This window comes from Pelophylax lessonae (genome assembly GCF_965119305.1).
Source record: "Pelophylax lessonae genome assembly, chromosome: 5".
NCBI lineage: Eukaryota > Metazoa > Chordata > Amphibia > Anura > Ranidae > Pelophylax > Pelophylax lessonae.
The window spans coordinates 222,360,585-222,382,771 of NC_138772.1; the positions used below are offsets into that span (position 1 = coordinate 222,360,585).

Here is a 22,187-nt window from a genome sequence, read left to right on the forward strand (position 1 = left end):
AATTGGTTTAGCCCCCTTTTGTGAATTTACAGCCTGTGCTGTACTGCAGTGACAGGTTACCGGCCACCATTTTCTTGCCTGTAAGGTCATCCCCTGCTTCCACCATCATGTGGAAGGTGATTCTTACACATCATGGGACCATGTGGTCAGCAGGAGGGTCCACTTGATCACAGACGTTTGGTCTAGTGATTATGAGAAGCAACCTTAAATATAATTTGTTGCCCACTGGGTAAATATGCTCCCTGCTGGAAAGTATGCAAGACAGGGCACACAGATATAACTAGTTGGGTAGCTCCACATCTTTGGTGGAACTGGTGAAGTTGACAGTGTAACTGCTCCCATCTCCTCCTCCTTCCCAATTCCCTCTTCAGATAAGTCATCATCTGGACCCCCAGTCCCCACAAGTGTTCAAAAGGCTATGCAACTGCTCAGGCAAAATAATGCCACATGGTTTTGAAGCTAGTAGGCCTAGGGGACAGAAACCAGACGGGGCAGACCAAGAGGTGGTAAACCCTACACCATCGTGCCTGTTACACATCCTCAACCTGTTGGTGCAGCACTTCCAGGTTAGGTAGGCAGGGCAGAAGATTTTGTAGAAATTTCAGGAGGTCAAACCAAGACAGTGTGTTGCTGAGAGAAATTCAGAGGTAACTTCAGCTTCCCACACACTGCCCAATATATGACATGCTCAGCCGAAGGAACTCTACCTTGCCCTTGCTGCAGGGCTACACATGCATCAGTGGGCCATAAATGAGTACCTGTCTGAGTATGGCATGAGGACAGGCACAAGGGAGATCAGCTATTCCCCCCACATCAATGCCATCTTGTTTCCTATGGCTTGCTATATCTAGGTACCCACCCTGTGATGTCTCAGCAAGTACAGAAGGAACATGAGGAGGAGTAAAGCTGCAATGGCATTCTTTAGAAAAAACAGTACATGGGGCAGACTTCCAGTGGTGGGATTCATCCCTCACAAACCTGGAGCAGGTAGCTGAGGACATTGTGAAATCAAAGAGAGGGACCATTACTGGATGGAAACTCTCCTGGATCTATGTTACAAAGAAAAAAATCACAGGACTCATCTTTCTCTTTTAGAGGGAGCAAATGATGAAACACTTGGGGAACATGCTGTGGAAAAACCAAGGTTTGGCAGTACACATTGTCTAATGGACAATGTGGCTTGGAGCCTGCTGTCATTGAAAGGAGGAACAGTGGTGTGAGCAGCTGCCTAAGCGAGGTATTCAAAACATTTTTTTATACACAGCAACCAGGGCTGTTCACTGCCAGCAGCTATCAGCAATGGCTACCTCATATGGCGGGTAGAGTACATAGGGTCAAGGGCAGATGCTGATACCCTCCCAATGGCAACCCCCTTGATTATTGGGGAATGAAGATCGACCACTGGCCACAGCCTGCCAAGTATGCAATTGAGCTGCTGGGCTGCTCTGCTGCCAGCGTCCTCTCTGAAAGTACTGTTTGTGCTATGGGGGGCTTTGTGACAGACAAGTCCATATATCTGTGGACATAGCTGACCAGCTGATATTTGATAAAATGAACAAATTCTTAATCAACAGCTACTGCCAAGACCATGCTGCAGATAACTTTTTTTGCGAAGCTTTCACCCAAAGTATTTATTTTCTGTATATCTTAAGCCTATTCTTTACTTGCTGCAGGCCTGAAACAAATCCCACTTCCTGCCACCATTGCTATCTCCTGCCCCTATTAGCACACCATTAAAACATCCTTTTATCACTACCAGCCTAGTATGGTTAATATTTGCTGCCATCACTGTAGGCTTGCCACCAATAACATCTAAGAGGGAGATGGAGGGCCTCTAAGTGCAGTATGTTTTAATCCAAGAATACATAAAATATTTTAAAAAACTCACATGGGGTACAATAATGTAAGGCTCAAAGGATGGTGACGGCAGATGGTGGTGGAATCCAGTGACCGAAGATGGAGTGCAAACGGAGGCTAATGGATAAAGCAGGAGGACAAACTAGCCCGGCCGTTGTCTTCCGGGATCCGGTACTTCCGTGTGTCGGGCTGGAACGCAGCGTAAAGCCGCGTGACGTCACCAAAGTCAGATGGAGAACACAAAGCGTTTCAGAGCATGCGCTCCCAGCAGGCATGCGTGCTCTTTTTTCAAGTGTGAATTTACTGTTTTTACAAATAACATCTAATACGGGGCTCATTGCTGTTGTTCAGTGCAATAGCACGTTTTTTTGGCATTCCCAATTTAAATGCAGCTGTTTCACCATTGCAACAAAAATAACATATTGGGCAAGAAACATTTTGTGCTCTGCATGAAAATTTATGCAGAGTTACAGTGATTTTGCATCACTAATACCCCAAACCCAATTTTTCTGCAGCTGTTTCACCATTGCAAAGAATTTAAATGTGTTGGCAGTTAACATCCTGTACTCTGCATGAATATTTGTGTTGGTTTAGAGTGTACTTGCCCTAATAGATTCAAAACCTATTTGTAGCTGTTATCCAAAGCTAAAAATATGTACTATTTTTTTGTCCAGCTAACTACTTTGTGTCAGGGTGCCAGGAAACTACATGAAGATGCAAATAAAATAAAGCAGTTTATTGGAGCAACAACCATAAACGCACAGCAGAGTGAGGAGCAAAATCAGGAGCATCCGGGGTCAAGTCCAGAAGCGGGTAGTCATCCAAGCCAGCATCGAGTTTTGAAGCGGGTAGTCATTCAAGCCGGGGTCGAGTCCAGTAGCAGGTAGGCTGCCGATGCCGGATCGTCTGCCAATGTGGAATCGAGAGCCAGGGAAGTCGTCAGCCGAGCCAGGTCATGCACGGAGGAACACAGAGAACAGAAGACTGCTAGCAGTGATGCACCTTGGAGCACAAACACAAGGGCAAGGACTGTAGACTATCAGGGGATATATATAGTCAGGTGTGCAACATCATCACTGAACGATGTCCATGCAGCAGGCAAGTGATGATGCAAACAGAGTTATAAGAGATAGCAGTCTGCACATGTCCAAGATGGCTACCAACAGGATGGCAAGGTAAGACCTTGACACTGTGTTAGTCAGTAATGTTTGCATTGCATTATGGTGCATTGTCATTAAAAATGGACAATACTTTATGTTCCTGCATCATTCTGCTCAATATAGATTTTAGTGGGCATTTCAGTCAGGTCATAATCGGCTGTTTGTATAGATATTTTGACTCTATTTGAGTACACTGGCATGATCCAGAATCATTGCACAGATGCTCTTTAAAATATTGTGGTCTTACAATGATTTTTAAACAGAGACCACCCATTCTAATTCCCTAACTCTTTGGAAACCCCCCTCCCCCATCCCACAAAAAAAAAAAAAAAAAAATCAACTTTACATTTTCAATTTTTGTATTTTCAATTTTTTTTCAAATTTTTTACATTTTCAATTTTTGTATTTTTTTCCCTCCTTTTGGCAAAGGAGGAATACAATTTTTTTTTTTTTTTTATGGAAATTAATTACATATTGTGAAAGTGAGCTGTATAATTTATAAACTATATATCAAAAAACAGTACAAATTAATATCTGGCCAGAAATAAGACTTGCTACCAAAGTTTAATACCATGTAAAAAAAAAAATGATAGTCTGTGCATGAAATCTTTTCAATGTTTTATTTGTCTCCAAAAAAAAAAAAATAAATAAATAACTGTAATTTTATTGTTAGGGCTGTGTTAAGAATACTCTCTCCTATCAAGAAAGTAGAATAAAGTGCAGCACATCAATATCATTATAATATAGTGTCTTTGAAAAATGGTTGCTTGGTTTATTACTCATTAGTTAGTTCTGGCTAAAATATGACTTCTATCTGCCTCTGAAGTTTTCTTGGGTTAAAAAGATGTGATTTTGTGCCTCAATGGTTTTATATTGTTATATAATATTTGAAAAAAAACATTTTCATATAATTTTTTTTTGCTTAAAATAGCCTACTCCATGTCTGCAACCTATTAAAAAGGATGGGCCTCGTGTACTGGAAGAAAAAAGGTGTTACTTGATATTTGTACTTGATATTTGTAGCTAAAGTAGCTAAAGTATGCCTACTCTCTGCCCACAAAACAGCCTCACATCAATTGTGTTTTTTTTTTTAGCAAAAATGTAATGTGTTTTATAAAATACTTTTAGAAACATTATGGCTTAATTTATTGTTTGTGACTAAAAAACTGTCCTCCCTCCCTGCTGAAATAGGACTAATCGTTGTCTCCAAGCTTAACTCCTATTACATTACATTTTAGCTAGCTCATATGATTTTCATACATTGTCTTTCTAGAAAATACATTTTAATTCATATTTTTGCCTTTATAAATGTGCCTCCTATTAAAAAGGATCAGATTTTGTTCTGTAAATATGTGCAGTTTTTAAAGATGAATAGGAAAGCCCATTGGAACAAGATCTGTCTATTGCGTGTACATGCGTCATGCGTCAGGCTATTAGTCCACAAATAAGAAGCAGAAAGAAGTATGTAAATCCATAGTACAATCAGAACCTGGCAGCTGGCCTGGCTGAGTAGGGCCAGTCTGAGGGCAGGTGCAGGCAGATTAGGTATGCATGCAATGGTAATGCTAGGTGATGAGCTGCATGTGGATGAGTTTGTGTCCTATGGACAAGTATAAACAGAGTTATTCAGTAAAATATCACCACTCCCTGGCAGCGCTGGTATACTCCTCTGGATCGTGGATAGGACTGGCTTCCATATAGCTCTGACTACCATGCACCCCTCGTCTCTGCTTCCCCACACATGCATTGTCTCCAGGCTATTTTCTGGCATTGATGTACATGTCTGCAGAGTGTGGTCTGGAAATTGACGTCACAGATGTGATGAAATCAAATTGACGCGCTTCACTCATCAAGCGAGCTTCACAGGAGGGGCTTAGCCTTAAGTGCCTTAAATATAGTCCAGATGACTGCACTACTGGATATCTACCATTAGAGGTCCTCAGCACACACTCTTCCACTGACGTTCATCACAACATGAAAAAGAACCCTGAGTGCAACAAATAGTCAATTATCTGGCAAAGGTGAAAAGATTATTTTTAACTATTGTTTTATCTAAATCAGCATAATGTACAACAACTAAAAAGAAGGGAATTGTAATAGATGGCTAAATCCGAAAGAAATCACTGACCCGAGGGATTATAGATTTCACACAGTGTCAAGGGTCATTGGATTTAGGTCATAAGGTTCCAAAAAGGCTGCTAAATTACATTCATTATTCAACCCCCTAGAACCCAGTATGAATATCAAAATATTTTCAAAATATTTTCTTTCTGGAACAAAATCCTATCAAAATCACGCCTTCTTAGGGGGAGGTTTAGGCCATAGATTCCCATAACTTGCAGCTCATTGGAGTTACTGCCATAGCACTGTATAAAATGGACCGTAAATGGACGTTCAGATTGCCCATCTAGTAGTGATACAACATGCACTTTTTATTAATTTCTCCCCCCTTCACCCATTACACTCACATGAAAAAGGTTAAAACACAGCATATAATCAAACAATGTGGGCACCACGGTCTCTGCCGGCCGCTTACCGGTCTCCCGCCCGCTCGTCAGCGTTCCGGAAGTTCCCGATCTTAGCCGAAGTTGCCGTACAGCGTACCATTGCCTGGGTGACCGCGCAAGTCACCGCGGTGCAGAGCGCTGGGTGATTGGGTTTTAAGCTTAGCTTGGTGCTCAGTCCTTTTATATATATATATATACTGTATATATATATATATATATATATAATATAATGTTTGGGGGTTCTAAGTAATTTTCTAGCAAAAAATACTGATTTTAACTTGTAAACAACATGTGTCAGAAATGGGCTCGGTCCAGAAGTGGTTAATAATATAAAGTGGTGATATCCACATTTCATATCATGAATTCCTGCTACTTATTTAGGAAGGCTGAAATGTGATGTGATGGGTTTATTTTTTATATATATATATATATATATATATATATATATATATATATAAATTAAGCTGTTGGCTAATATATCTAGGAATTATTTTTATTGCATGCTTACATTGGTCCAGGTTGACACATTGTGCATATGCATATCTCACACCTGATGAGCCACTAGGGAAGCTGACAGTCATGGTAGTAGTCAGTGCTACTACATGATAGCTGTGATCCTCTGGGTCCTGTGTAACTGATTTCCCATCTGCACACTGTCCACAGGCAGTTGCTCTCTTGGTACTGCCACCATTTATAAAACACCTGTTATTTTTTTAAATTATTACAAAACAATCTATGATTGAATGAGGTGGCGATCTTGGCATCCTCACATCTCCTCTCCACCTCATCCAATGGGGAGAATGCCTTGTATTCACTAAAAAAATATGTTTTTTAAAAGGCAGCAGTTCCAAACGAGCAACCACCTATGATCAAAATGACGAGGGAAAGTTGCCCAAACAAAACTTCAGCAGAAACAGGAAGATCTCAGCCATCAGTGTGGTAACACAGAATACTACAGTGATTGCCAGCTTTTCCCCTGTTTTATCAGGTATGAGATATACATACTTACATTGCACAAAGCTGGACTGATGTAAGTATGTAATAAAGGTAATTCCTGGAGTTCTCTTTAAGAACTAAGTATCCAGGGTATAATGCCTAGGAACCACCAGGGCTTTCCAAGGTATGTATTGAGCATGTTTATTCTGATAATTCATAAAGGTACCGATTATATAACCCTAGGAAATATGTTACAGTGCAGTGTGCTATAGTTAAGGTGTGGGACCAAACCAATGCCCATGGAAACAAAAAAAAAAACAAAATATACTAAACAAAATGTATTTACATGTCATCGCCTTCATCTTAGACCAAAAATCAACTGGATTATTCCTCATTATATGATAAAGGGTTGAGTTATTCAAATCATGACCTTTATGACTGTGGGTCAACTCTTCAGCTATAATTGCTGGTTTAGAGCACAGCATATATATAGTTTAATATTTCAGAGCTATTTTTTCCAAGCAGCACAAGAGCCTGATACAGCTCAGTGTATTTTGGAATAAATAGGTCTCGTCACTCTGGGCAGTGGCTTACGCTGGGTGTGGGTATCTGGTTTCCGGTTTCTGCCTCCTCCTCGGTGTCTGCCGCCGCTCTGTATTGGCATAGTCGGCGGCTTAGGATGTCATCATGGTAACACTGCGGGGGACATTCAGACTTTTCTCTGACTTCAGGCTTACAGGTGGATGTTGTCTGGTCCAATTTGGAGACTGGCCAATTACCCAAATGGTGGGTGGGGTTTCTTCCGATTTAAATACTTACCTGGCACACATGCAACTTCATTCCCTTTTTACCTAGGGAGGGAGTGCATGCTGTGTGGGTAAAACACAGGTAATACCTCTTGCTTCTCTGGTTTGGATAGGTATTAATGTTCCCTTATTTGCCTTAATCCCTGCCAGGGACCTTAATATGTGATCTTGCTGTCTTTTCTAGCTGGTTTCCCTAGGACTAGATTATAGGATCAGACCAGCTCCTGCTCTGTCCCTCATATTGGGATATTTTGGATCCTTAAAATTAGGTTTCCCTCACTCTATACAGTAGTGAGGCAGCTGATATACAGCATTTGATCCCTACTAAGGTAATTATATGCATTTCCCTCACTTCCCTTTTTTTTTTTGGTTCCATCTCTTTTCACGTTCCTCTTTTGCAATAGGATCCCCTGCATTCACCCGTGCCTCAGTCCCTTTTGGATTCTGGTTTGGGTCAGGGTGCCTGGGTGCCTGGGTGTCCCCCTGCATACCACTTATTTACAGTCACTGCTCCATAGATATCTTTTATCAAACAAGAATTTTTCTTATATTTCATTTTGATGTAATTTTTTTCTATATATCAATATATTAAGAATGCCAATCCTCCTGGGTTGGTTTCCTACAATTTATTTTTCATGTCTGTGTATTGTTGTTCTTCTTACTTACATAACCTATTTTTCTGTTCATTATGCATACAGATATGGCCAGATAATCTGGACAAATGTACCCCCAGAAGAAGACTCTAAGTTGAAACGCGTAGAGTTTGGAGTCCATATACTTGAGTGTTGTCATATAGATATCGTATGCGATTTATCTTTTGTAATGTGTATTTTTAACGATTGTTGTACTGTAAGTACTTTTGTATTGGATGTTATGTAATGTCAGTATTTGCACTGTCTTTTATTTTGTCCAATAATAAAGATTAGACTTTTTATATATTTTTTGTATTTACACCTGTCATTATACTCTTTTTTGGTATCGCAACATCCCTTTCCCCGCTTGCCAATTCCCTTAGGGATTTAATTTGCTGTAGGTCTATAACATTAAACTGTATCTAGGCTTTAATAACATACTGACATTTATGCAGCAACTAAAAACAGGATAGGCACTCAATGTCTCTACACTTAATTAAAGCCAGATGATGGTGGTTCTACTTGATATGTTGGAATCACTTTAAGGAACAAAAAGGATCGCCAAAGTTTCACCTGTAGTCTTTATTAAGGCCGTGAAAAGTATCAACTGCTACAATTGGCACTCTCAAACAAACTTTAATTCCTTTATGTATATATCAGCCTCTTGGTCTTCTGCTCTAATTAAGTTGTAGATACCTAAATATAATATTATTTGAATTATATTAAACTTTACCCACATTTAAAAAAAAAAAAATTCTATTTTGCTACACAAATACAATTAATTTTAAACAACTGAGCAAATCTGGGAAAACTCTGTATAATAAAGATTTCACAGACATCAGACATAAATTGGTACTCAATACTTACTTTTGACTGAAAATACCAGCAACATATAGAGTGCATTGTTTTATTTAGCAAAAACCTAAATATGCAATTGATAGAAAGGCAATAGGATACATTTTTTGTAGCACAACAAAGCAGGAAAAAGAGCCTGCACATATGACTGTTCCCATGTACATTAGTAATTCGTAATTAAAAACCAAACTCCTGTAACTTTTATTTCTTTATCTGTAAAAATTGTTAAAAGCTATATATTTATACTGTATATGCACATTTCATTTAACTGTCCTTAGCATTAAAATATAGTTCTGGAAGCTTTAGCAAGAAAAAAATACTATACATTAAAATGTAATTATTTTGCAACACTCTCTCTCCCCTACATTCTGCTATTCATGTTTTTTTTTTTTTTTTTATATATATATATATATATCAATAAAAGTTTATTAGTAACATGTTATAAAAAACAACAATAAGAACATTTTCTTGTAAATGACAACTTGTTACAGTAAATAACAGTGTAGAAGGAGTAAAGTATCAAAGTAAACTGCAAGATCGGAAATTAGATCACATACTGTAAAAGCTATTCATGTTTTTAGCCCATTTTGTCACTACCCTACAACCAAATGGCAGTGGATAGCATGGGATGTTTTAGGGATGTCTATGTTTACAGAATGGAGTCTGAGTACCCCATAACTGGATTGCCTTTTTCCTATCAGCACTTGCTTGGTCTCTTTTGACTTTAATGATAAATATTCTGATATGCTGTCTGATGAAGCAGTATGGGCAGTAATGAGATAAACAAACTATGGGAATAATACAAAAATAGATCACCACGGCAGATCTCAAGAGATACTGATAACACACAATATACACTATAATATATATATAAAACTACACTGAGCACCCACATAATACGGGTTGGCCTTTAGCATAGGTACAAAAGAAATAGAGTATTTATTTTGAATACATTGCATATATGTTTACATTTTTAAAGAAATCTTACTGACAAATGTGGTACTGATATTTAATAAGGATGTGAAAGAAAGATACCAATGCGCTACCAAGTGTAAGTAGAAGAAAATTTCAAATAATAATAATAATAAAATAATAGAACCAGATAAAACAGCAATCTCTGTAGTGTCACCACATACAAAAATAGTATTATTAGAAAGCCATGGGGTGGCACTATATCTGTTAAAATACAGTAAAATACAACATATAACAGTATAAATATACATAAAAAATCGTGCTTCAACAACTAGAAAATATTCATGTGAATAAGTAATCCCAACTGTGAAATAAATATAAATATAAAATATAAACACAAATAATGTGCACCATTAAACAAGTGTGGAAGAATAATACATACAATTCCAGTAATACTATCAAAGAAGAAAAATATATGTAAAATAAAAAAAAATTATATATATAGTCTATATCCGTGAATACTCCAATAAGGTCAAAATTAATTTGTAAAAAAAGTGCCAACAACTGAAAATCCACCACTGTGTGAAGTTATATGCTGTTATATTTGGGGTGCTTTTTTTTAGCGTTATTTATTTTATTTTACTTTTATCATTGATGACCCTATATTAAGTTATGATCGTAATCAGTTTTTTTTCGGTATTTTTTTCTCTGAATACGATTACCTTTGGTACATATGTGGTCATATGAGACTTTAGTATTAATTCTATTTGTTCCTTTTTATGCCTACTATACATCTATTTTCGGTTGTAGTTTTGTACTACTGCATATGATCCCCTTTGAATGATTGATCATTTTTTTTACAATTTATCTTGTTAGTTATATTGTAGTGGTTTAGGTGCTAGGTATTGTGATTTAAACGAATGTATTTGTTATACACTGCTGTACGGTTCCAATGGCAACCGTCTGTCTATATATCCCGGCAATGATTATCCAGCCTCCAGCCCTTGATGAAGTCATGTGACAGTGATGCAACACATCGGGAGGAGCTGGGTGACATCACTTCTAGTCTATGGTTGAGACCGGGAGTTCAGAATTATTCACATTGCATCATCCTGGGACCCCTCATGTATCTCTCATGTATTCACACGCATCTCTGTGCATTTAAATGTAAGTGGCTAGTACTTCTTATTAAAGCAGTGTTTTAAATACTTACACTATGGAAATCCTCATTTTTATTTCATATATGAGCTGACATATATCTGCCACAAGATGAACCACACCAGCCAATGATTTATACTTCTGAAAACGCATTATCACTTGCCTTAAGGTGAGTGGCCACTTCACATGGTGTTGGATTGTTGGTTGTTGGGATAAAGCACTTTTTTCACCAATTTATCTTAACCTTATTGGATCACAGCATTTACATTCTCAGACTGGATTTGGATATATATATATATATATATATATATATATATATATATATATATATATATATATATATGTATATATATATATATATATATATATATATATATATATATATATATATATATATATATATATATATATATATATATATATATATATATATATTATATATATATCACATATATTTTTCTTCTTTGATAGTATTAATGGACTTTTATGCATTATTTAATACATTTGTTGAATGGTGAACATTATTTGTGTTTAAATTGAACATTTATTCTAAGTATTTTTTCACAGTTAGGATTACTTATTCACTCATTCATTTTTCTCATTGTTGAAGCATGGTTTTTATATTTATACTGTTATATGCAGTGTTTTACTGTATTTTAACAGATATAGCGCCACTCAATGCCTTTCTATTAAAAATATTTAATAAGGGCTGAGATTTATATCAGGGCATTACAGACTAGTCAGCCTAACATTAATAGTATGTAAACTATTGGAAGGTATAAAATAGGATTATATTCAAGAATGCGATATGATGGCAATATTCAGATCTTTGAATGGTGACTTTAGCATTGAGGTGAAACTATTTAGGAGAGAAGTTGGGCCAAAGATTTTTTGGCCAAACTTCCTCAAGGGATTACAATAGTGCACTTCGTTCTTCACCCCTGTGACCAATATTCAGCCAACAGTGGGCTAAATTCCTCTTTTGGCTGATGTCCACAAAATCTAGACTTTGGAGAGATCCCTATTTCAATGTCGGGATCCACCCAAATGCCTGATCGACAGCTACACTGCTCAGACTGAGCCAGCTGCTCCCACCTTCTCCACAGCCTGGCACTCCAGTGAGCACTGGAGGGGAAAATCAGAGAGCTGGTGATTGACAGTCACTAGCTTTCTGCTCACTGAAGACCAGGAACTAAGCAACCAGTGGTCTTTGTTCAGTATGTGTGTGTGTTTTTTTTTTCATGTCCTCTTTTAATCTAAGGTCTCTAAAGAAGGAATGTGGCCACTCAATGAAGCTAGATGTGAAGCAGTATAATCTTAAACTGCGTAAGGGATTCTTTAATGTTAATATGGTGAGGGTGTAGAACTCCCTTCCACAGTTGGTGGTGTCTGCAGGAATTGTAGATACATTCAATAAACTTTTAGATGTGTTTCTTAGCAAACACAATTTGCAGGGATATTGAAAATGATAATGACGGAGGTCATCTTAAGAGTAAATGTACAACGCCAATATGAAATCTACTAGCTTTACAAAATTCCAGAATACTGAAGTTTCAAGTAGCGTGGCACTCCTGGTTAAGCTATGCCAAACAGGCTTAAAAATTCCCATCGTTAAAGTATAAGCCCTGGGTCTCCCCTTTCCCCCTCCTCCCTTTCTTCCTCTCCCAATTTCCTACATTTCCAATTATTGGTGGGTCTTTGTGATTTTTACCTCTGGTATTCTATAGTTAAGCTTTTTCACAGATATGATTATCCATGACTTGCCACAGATTTCCTCCTCGCCACAGTTGGATCCCAATAGGGGTGACGAGGTAGTAACAGCATACTATGGCTTCAAGTTATGGCTGGACAACTAATGATCATAAGATGCAAAATTAAGAGGTAAATACTGTTCATGTTATTGTGTTTAATGTTTGCTTTGTACATGAGTTGTATATGCTTTACTCTGTAACCCACTGACAGTTTTGTAACTTTTTCCCCTGTTTTTCTGAAAAATTAATGAACCATATGAACCATTTGGTAGAATTGTTGTTTTATATTACTCACACATTTACTGCATATGTTCATGTGTTGTTTTAACGTGTTTTAGCACATAACTTACTGTATATCTGTTTTAAATGTATTTTTCATTGGTAATAATAAGACTCACCATAAATTCTTCCAAAGACTGATATGTGTTTCCTCGAAATTCACAGTAATTCTTCTTTTCTTTGCACAGTGGGCAGCACTGGCTGTTGTCAATTTGAATACAACGTGGGTGCAGCCTAGGGCATTCTGGTTGAATGCAAAGTGGTCCCTCCTCTGTGCAGCGACATGGACAAGCTGAAGGTCCAGGTGTAAACTTTTCCCCAATAGCATAAACAAATCCACTCTCATCCACACAGCCTTTACCCCGATAGTCTGGATAGACATATTCCTCTGGAGCTTCAGGTGTACTGACAGGATCCGAAATGGATAATTCCTCCATAGGCTGATCTTGTACAGCATCTGATTGTACTTGTATCGTATTAACTAATTTACTACTCAACGTCTGAGTGTTCAGAGTCTGTTTTTGTCTGCTTAAAACATCCTTGTTTATTATGGTTTTGTTCATTTTATTTTTCCACTCTTTCATTTCTTCTTCTTTCTCTATTTTGTTTTCATTTAATTTACCTGGATGTGTTTGGTTTTGACTGCCATGAACCACATACTCCTTCTTGTCTTGGCTGTTTTTCATTTGCTGTTGATCCGTTTGTGTAATGTTTTGTACATATATAGTTGGGTTGCACAGGGCAACCATTAGGCAACAAGTTACAATAAGAGAGCTGGAGAGAGCTCCAATTGCCATTACAGTGGAGCTGGGCATTTCCTACGTTATCACCAGGTGTAGGTTCCTTCATTCAGTGTTGGCCAGCAGGATTGATTCCTGTGATAGAAGAAGATAACAGTCTCTGTTCAATTACCTTTTAGTCATATATAATTTCAGAAAGAATTCTAGCTAATATTCATTTTAAGTATTAGGGTATATAGAGCACTTTAAGTTATACATACTCCAATGGCCCTGATAGGAATACATGCTACAGTAAAATGACCCTAAAAATCTATTGCCATCCTTTCTCCCACTACTGAACCACCAATCAGTGGGCTGAAATATTCTGATTTAATGTACTGTTTGTTGGGTAATGTATAGTATATTCATTTTTTTAGATATATGTGTAAATAAAGATCAGCGTAGTATACAAGTTAATATCTATTTTTTCTTTTTTTTTTTTTGCTATATAATTTAAAATGCATTAATGTACAAAAGGCAGACACATATGCTTATGATCTAGGTAGGCTCTGCTTCCTGCTTTAGTTTATTACACATAAATTCTACTTTGTGCTTGTTCACACAATACACATCTTTGAGTTAGCATGATCACTAAAAACAATGCACTCTCTATCTAGAATATACCTCGGTAGTTGTTAGGAATTGAGGCAGAATGATTCCCAAAGAAATGGTCACCAAGAAAAATAGAGAGAGTCAAGTACAATAACAGGGACACAAACCCCTTACAGGGGTTCTGAACCATCCACACACCTTAAAAAACTAAAAAAATGTCATGGCTATACACACATACTTTTAGCTTAAAGCATTAGTTTACCTTAAATTACATTTAAAAATTCCATATGCGTTACAGCTTTAAGAGTACAGGGCTACAAGACTGAGGAATTCTCTGCCACAAATGATAGTAACTGTGAGAAGTATCGCTACATTTAAGAGACTCTTGGATGTACATCTCAAGGATCAAAACATTCAGGGGTATGAGAGATGATTACTGCCACACACACCTACACAGGTTGAACTGGATGGACTATTGTCTTTATTCAACCTCAACTACTATGTAACTATGTAAGAGTACACTGAGGTCTTTCATTTTTAAAAGTGATCCCTACTTTGGAAGCTGCTTCTATAATAGAATTATAATTCTATTCCCCACTATATCTTGTCTAGATGTCAGGAAGTCTGCTTTTTGGATGCACTGCCCCACAACCTAACCTCAAGAACAAGCACTCAGCAACGAGAACTCAGTATGCCTAACCATGCATGCACACTCTGCTCTGTATCACAGTAGCGACTGAGATCAGGGATCTGTGAGTTAGATCACTCAAAAAAAGAATGGGACAACTAGAAAAAGAGGTGTCACCCCAAAAAAAGCGCCATACAATAGAGTAACAGGGGTATAACTACACAAAAATAGAATACAAAAGCAGAACACATGGTAACGTTGTAAAATACGATACAACACCTTCCACCTCACCACTAAAAATATACCACGTGGTGATTAAAAACAAAGGACAAACACAGATAAAGTAGGTGGACTGCTGACACCTAAAGAGCAATCTGCATGCACATATGAGTAGCCGAATCACAAAGCACTAATGGATAGAGCACAAATCAATAGTGACCCCACAGAAGCTAGGATTCGGACGAAGGAACGTCACCTAGTGATAATCCAAAAAAGGAAAATCAACACTCAGGTGGTACACAATCGTCCGAAGCAGCGGAATCAAAAATTCAATCGCATGAAGTTATCGACCACTCAATGTGTCATATAGGGGGTGCCAAACTGAATGAACACAAATTAGAGAGAGACTCAACAGAGGGCAGACACCCCGCTCCCACCAAGTGGATGCAGGGATGGCTGCGGACTGTTAGGGTCAGGAGCTAAATCAAATAAATAAAGGTAGACGGTGTGACCAGAATCATGGAGGCAATATAACGAAAATAACCAAATTCAAAAATGGAAATGAAAATAGATAAATAACAAACCTGGGCACGATAAATAAAACCAGATGTGCCTCAGGTTGAAAAAGCCACCCAGACTGGGCGCACCGTCAAACCTGCATGAGGGGAATCAAGACCAGCCTGGAGTGATTGGACACTGAATAAATAAATAACTAGAAATGCTGGAAGTCACACTGGGACTGTCATCTCAGAAAGACTGCACTCTTTGAATAGGGATCAAAAATACTGAGCTGATGACACTGATGGAATGAACAACAAAGTAGCAAAACAGTACATTCCTAAATAATAATACCCAAATAGAGGAGAGCAGGAATCAGCTACAGTTCAAATCAATTGTAGCAAATGTGGATGGAAAGAAGGAACAGTCTGTCTGAACATCGGAGCTAAACCACCCCGTGAGCCATACGAAGATGAATGCACCTGGATGGAACAGACCTGTCCTGATGAAGCTGGGGTTTCCAGCGAAACATGTAGACGGTGTGTAGGTGGACTGCTGCTTTCCACATGAGCTGGGGCTCTGCCTTATGGAGCTGAGTCTTTTCCTCCAATGCCTTTGAGGGTCACTGTCAGCCAGTGCCTTTGAGGGTCACTGTTACCACTCCGGTGAGATGAATGCGAGATGAATGCGGCCACAGCGGGCTACTGTGAGCAGTGTATGTGCTAAGTGTACACATGAGGCTACTCTATTTGGGTATTATTATTTAGGAATGTACTGTTTTCGTTATATTGCCTCCATGATTCTGGTCACACCGTCTACCTTTATTTATTTGATTTAGCTCCTGACCCTAACAGTCCGCAGCCATCCCTGCATCCACTTGGTGGGAGCGGGGTGTTTGCCCTCTGTTGAGTCTCTCTCTCATTTGTGTTCATTCAGTTTGGCACCCCCTATATGACACACTGAGTGGTCGATAACTTCCTGCGATTGAATTTTTGATTCCGCTGCTTCGGACGATTGTGTACCACCTGAGTGTTGATTTTCCTTTTTTGGATTATCACTAGGTGGCGTTCCTTCGTCCGAATCCTAGCTTCTGTGGGGTCACTATTGATTTGTACTCTATCCATTAGTGCTTTGTGATTCGGCTACTCATATGTGCATGCAGATTGCTCTTTAGGTGTCAGCAGTCCATCTACTTTATCTGTGTTTGTCCTTTGTTTTTAATTACCACGTGGTATATTTTTAGTGGTGAGGTGGAAGGTGTTGTATCATATTTTACAATGTTACCATGTGTTCTGCTTTTTGTATTCAATAAATTTTCTATTTTTCATTAGCAGTGGTTCCGTTGTTGTGTTTTCCTTTGAGACTCTATTTTTGTGTAGTTATACCCCTGTTACTCTATTGTATGGCGCTTTTTTTGGGGTGACACCTCTTTTTCTAGTTGTCCCATTCCTTTTTTGAGTATGCTGTTTTGCCATTTGAGTACCGTTCACTTATGAGCGAGTGGGTCAACTTCTTCAAATTTATCTAATTTTTGGTTACCTTTCCCTCTTTTTGTTTTTTGTCATCTGTGAGTTAGATAGTGGCATCGAGCATGTGGAAGGATATCAATGGTAATATATACCATGGGAAATGTCCACAAGATAGCCTGAAAGGTAAGTATAACAACAATTAACCACTATGCAAACATTTTTTTTTTTTGGGGAGGGTTCTTAATTAATTCACATTTAACAAAAATATAATGACATTGATGTTGTCATAATAATGTAATTCAAAATGTATTGAATTGCTGTACCATCAACATGAATATGCCTTAGCATAATAATATTCTATAATTTTTCAAATATCTGGGAAACTCTTCCATAAAATAGCCATTTATTTGTGGATGGTGACAATTTCAGCTATCTAAATCAATGAGTATCTTGAAACAAAATGTACTAAACTGTATGATATTGATTTATTAAGTTACAAGAGGCTCATTGACTTAACATTGGTATTTCCTTTAGTTTAGTGAATGAGCTGAAGCTCGGCTGAACAATAATGTGCAGAAAAAAAAATGATTTTCTTTCATTGGTTTGGGTACTCTTTTCAAAATTTTCACCACATTAGCTAAGCTGAGTAAACATTCCCTTGCAAAGTAAACAGCCTATTTGCCTTTAGTAGATCAACCCCTATATGTGCAACAATTTTTGGCAGATGATTTAAAGCCTAATTGAACCCTAAGTTTAAATCAGCTCAACATAGTCCAGGTGCATCAAAACACAATTTTCTCAATGTCTTACAGATTGCTCTCTTTATAAAACAGCTGCAACATGAGTAGAAAAGCCAGATCCTGCCAGCATGCTGCAGAGTGGGACCCTTGCTCACTGCAGGGAAGCACTGACCTCATTGCAGGTGTCTGATATGCGCCCTAAATCAGAGCCAAAGCTTTTCAATCATTGGGAAGCATGAGCGTTTCTGATTGCAGAGCAGTGTTAATTTCGTCGACTAAAACCGACTAAAACGTTTTCGTCGACTAACACAATTCAGATGACTAAAATACGACTAAAACTAAAATGGCATTTTAGTCTTAAGACTAAAATACGACTAAAACTAAAATGGCATTTTAGTCAAAAGACTATAGCTAAAACTAAATCGAAATTTGCTGCCAAAAATGAACACTGGTGCATGCTCAAAGCATAAATAATAACATATTAGATTTTTCACTCCAGGACTAGCAGTAGTATATAATGAGTTTGGAAATTGTAGAGAAATGCTTAAACAATGCATTACAAATTACAATTGAACTACACCCATTCGATTATAGATGACTAAAATGAGTTTTAGTCGACTAAAATGTAGGGCGTTTTAGTCGACTAAAATATACTGGAGTTTTAGTCGAGTAAATACGACTAAAACTAAAACACTTGCAGAAGACTAAAATAGGACTAAAACTAAAATGCCATTTTAGTCCTAAGACTAAGACTAAAACTAAATTGAAATTTGCTGCCAAAATTAACACTGTTGCAGAGCTGTAGCTCTGACTTAGTAGGTGGCATGTTTGAACCCTGCAATGAGACCACTGTTTCTCCAACGAGAGCAAGCCCCCTACTCTGCAGCTGTTGGCAGGGTCAGGGTGTGGCTGCTTAGAAAGAGAGCCATCTTTTGCTTTGATGCACTTGGAATGCACAGTATTTGACTCATTTAACAGAGTTAAATTGGACTTTAGGGAAAACCAATTACAATTGGGCTTTTGGAGGAACCTGGTTTACTTAGGAAGGATTAGTATTTGCACTAATATCTAGTTGTATTTGCATTGTTGTAGGCTGGATCTTGGTATTGACAGAGGTGAGAGACATCTTAGGTTAGATAGTGTTTGCGGTATGAACTGACTGACGGGATCCTGCCAACACATGGCAACAGTCACTAAGTGTATATAATGGTATCAAGAAACCAAGAAACAGAACCCCAGATTTTTTTACATTTCTCATAAGTAGGAAGATCTATTGTTTATCACTATTATGCATAGCCAATAGAGGAGAGATAGCATATGTTATCAAAATGTCAGTTGACTGACCAGCTACTACTAAACCCTCAAACTCCTAATTCTGATTGTTAAGGTCAAGAGTCAGTCTCAGATAATGTACTGTAAGTAAAGCTAAATAAAGGGTAAATAATGTATAAATCTTTCACAAGCATACCTTGGATTGTAAGCTCTTTGACAACAGGCACTGTGTAAATTGTTAAATCTGTGTAAATGCATATGATAACAATAATAAAATGATATACTTGTACAATTGCAATAAATACAAATGAAAATTTCCATTCTTGTAAAAATTCTGTTGTTTTGGTTCTTTTTCATCTGATCTTGATTCCATATTTTCATATAAAAGACTCTTGTGCTGATATTGGTTTCTTTTTATTAGTAAGGTTTACATTTAGTTAGGGTTACATACATAGTTACATAGTAGTTGAGGTTGAATAAAGACAACAGTCCATCCAGTTCAACCTGTGTTAGTGTGTGTGGACGTATTCATTTCCCATACCCCTGAATGTTTTGATATTGGAGATGTATGTCCAAGAGTCTTTTAAAACTAGCCATACTGCCCGCAGTTACTACCATTTGTGTAAGAGAGTTCCACAATCTTATTGACCTTACTGTAAAAAAACCCTTGCGTAGTCTGAGGTTAAATCGCTTCTCCTCTAGTCGCATTGTATGGCCTTGTGTCCTCTTACATTCCTTGCAACTGAATTGTTTCTTCTCTATGCTGAGATCACCATTGAGGTATTTGTAAATCGCTATCATATCCCCTCTCAGGTGTCTCCTCTCTAGGGAGAATAAATCAAGTGCTTGTAAACGCTCCTCATGATTTAGGTCCTCCAATCCCCTAACTAGTTTAGTTGCCCTTCTTTGGACTCTTTCCAGTTCCAGCACATCCTTTCTGAAGATCGGTGACCAGAACTGGACAGAGTACTCCAGATCTGGCCGGACCAGAGTTTTATAAAAGGGTAGGATTATAGTTTTATCTCTGGAATATATCCCCTTCCTTATGCATGCTAATATTCTGCTGGCTTTGGCAGCTGCAGCTTGACATTGCATGCTATTGCTTAGTCTATCTTCTACTAAGACTCCTAGATCTTTCTTCATTCTCCCAGAGGTTCCCCCCCTAACGTGTATTTTGCATTTATGTTTTTAGTCCCCAAGTGCAATACCTTACACTTCTCCACATTTGCCAAACCTCATTTGCCACGTAGTTGCCCACTCTGTTATTTTGTTCAGGTCATTCTGTAAGATTTCTGCATCATGATGTGAAGGTATTGTCCTGCTTAATTTTGTGTCATCTGCAAAAACTGAGATTGAGCTAATGATCCCGTCCTCAATGCTATTTATAAATAACTTGAACAAAATTGGTCCCAGAACTGAGCCTTTGGGGACCCCACTTATCACCCCAGATCAGTCTGAGTTACACTTTGTCAATTCTGGAGCTAAGTCTCATTTTTAAAACCAAGCCCTGCCCACCTACCAATCCCCCTGTCTTAAAAAATTCCTACTGACTACTAGGGCACTTTCAATGGATATGAGATAGTGAATGGGCAGAGGTTAGCTCAAGGGCTAAGGTTCAGTCTAAAGCTTGCTATGCTCTTTTAGTTATTTTTATTTCACAAAGGGGTTGTTGAATTTTTACAGAAAAGTACACTGAGCTTACACATGTACTGTGAAATACAGAGAGCACAATGGTAATAAAACAAATGTAAGATACAGTTTCTGTTAACCTTGTTGTCATGAAGAATGTCAATGCAACAGCAAGTAACACTTAAAGCGGAGTTCCACCCTGGTTATACATTTTTTTACAAAAATACCCCCGGGACAGTCAGGGCTAGCAGATTCCACAATGGCTAGCCTCTGATCTGTCCCGGGTTGCACTTACCTTTCAGGAGAAATACTTACCTTGAAATTGTCTTCTCCAGCGCTGCCATCTCAGGTGTGGGCAGCTTGAAGCCAGCACGATCCTCTTCCGCGTCCTCTTCGGTCCTCTTCCTCCTTCTTCGGTCCCACGATGCACTGCACCGGCCCCGACGTCACTTCCGGGTCGCGCGCGTCATCCCTCCACAGCTTCTGGGCATGCCCAGAAGCTGTTTAGAAGGGAATGACGCGCGCGCCCCGGAACTGGCGTCGGGGCCGGTGCAGGCGCAATGATTCCTGGGAGCGATGACGTTCAGCTCCCAGGAATCATTGCAAAAGCCAGGAAGTGACGAATCGCCGTGGCCGCCGAGGGGAGGAAGAAGGAAGTAAGGTGAGTATATTTTCTCTAAAAGGTAAGTGAAAAAAAAAAAAATTGCGATTATCCATTTGTTTTTCAGGTGACCGGGAGCGAGAAGATGGAGGTAAGTATAAATTTCGGGTGGAACTCCGCTTTAAAGTGAAGTTAGCTTAACGATGCACATGTATAAGGCACGAGTGGTGGATATTCAGTCCTTTGGATTTTCCTTAGCAGCAATTCATTGAATTAACTATTCATTATTTTTTAGCTTAACCAGTACGTTGAACCAAAAAAAAAAAAAAAATCAAAACAGCAGATTCCCCATCTAAAACCCACACAAAGTGGATAGAGGAATACTGCCCGCACTCCATGCTGAACAAACTGACTTATCATCTGTGTATGATCAGCTTTAATGCCAAGGAAGCCAAACACCAAGTGCCGGTTCACACATATGCAATGCGGGAACCTTGCAAATCCACTGCGGGTTTCCGCATCACACTCGACTCGCAGGCAGTTCAAACTGCCATATGCGAATCGCTGGGGGTGTCAATACAAAGTTAATGACATCCCCAGATCAGTTTGTATATTGCAGTGCGAACTATCAATTCGAACATGAATCGGATCACTTATGTGTGAACACCCATTGGGATCCGATTTTGGTGCGGACTATAAAAAGGGTCCTGTGCAACTTTGGTCCGAATGCGATGCAAATTCAGCCATACAATCTGTATGGCTGAAATCACAACGCACAGACATTGCATGTGATTTGCAGAACAGTGTGCTGACACCGCATATGTGTGAACCGGCACTTAATGACAAAATAGAACTAGGTTCTTAGGGTTTGACAGAAGATGCCTTTCTTGTTCATAAAGAAATAGCAGTCCCCAAAAAAGTAAGCAAGCAATACTCTTGCAAGATAG

General features: G+C 38.4%; 1 protein-coding gene across 1 annotated transcript in view; it reads right to left on the reverse strand.

Moving 5' to 3' along the window:
* Positions 1–22,187, reverse strand: part of VWC2 (von Willebrand factor C domain containing 2) — a 782,084-nt gene that overhangs the window by 660,661 nt on the left and 99,236 nt on the right. Inside the window, exon 2 of the mRNA XM_082259309.1 lies at positions 12,973–13,728. Coding sequence (XP_082115435.1) covers positions 12,973–13,668 — 696 coding nt within the window. The 5' untranslated portion in view covers positions 13,669–13,728. The remainder of the gene's footprint in view (positions 1–12,972; positions 13,729–22,187) is intronic.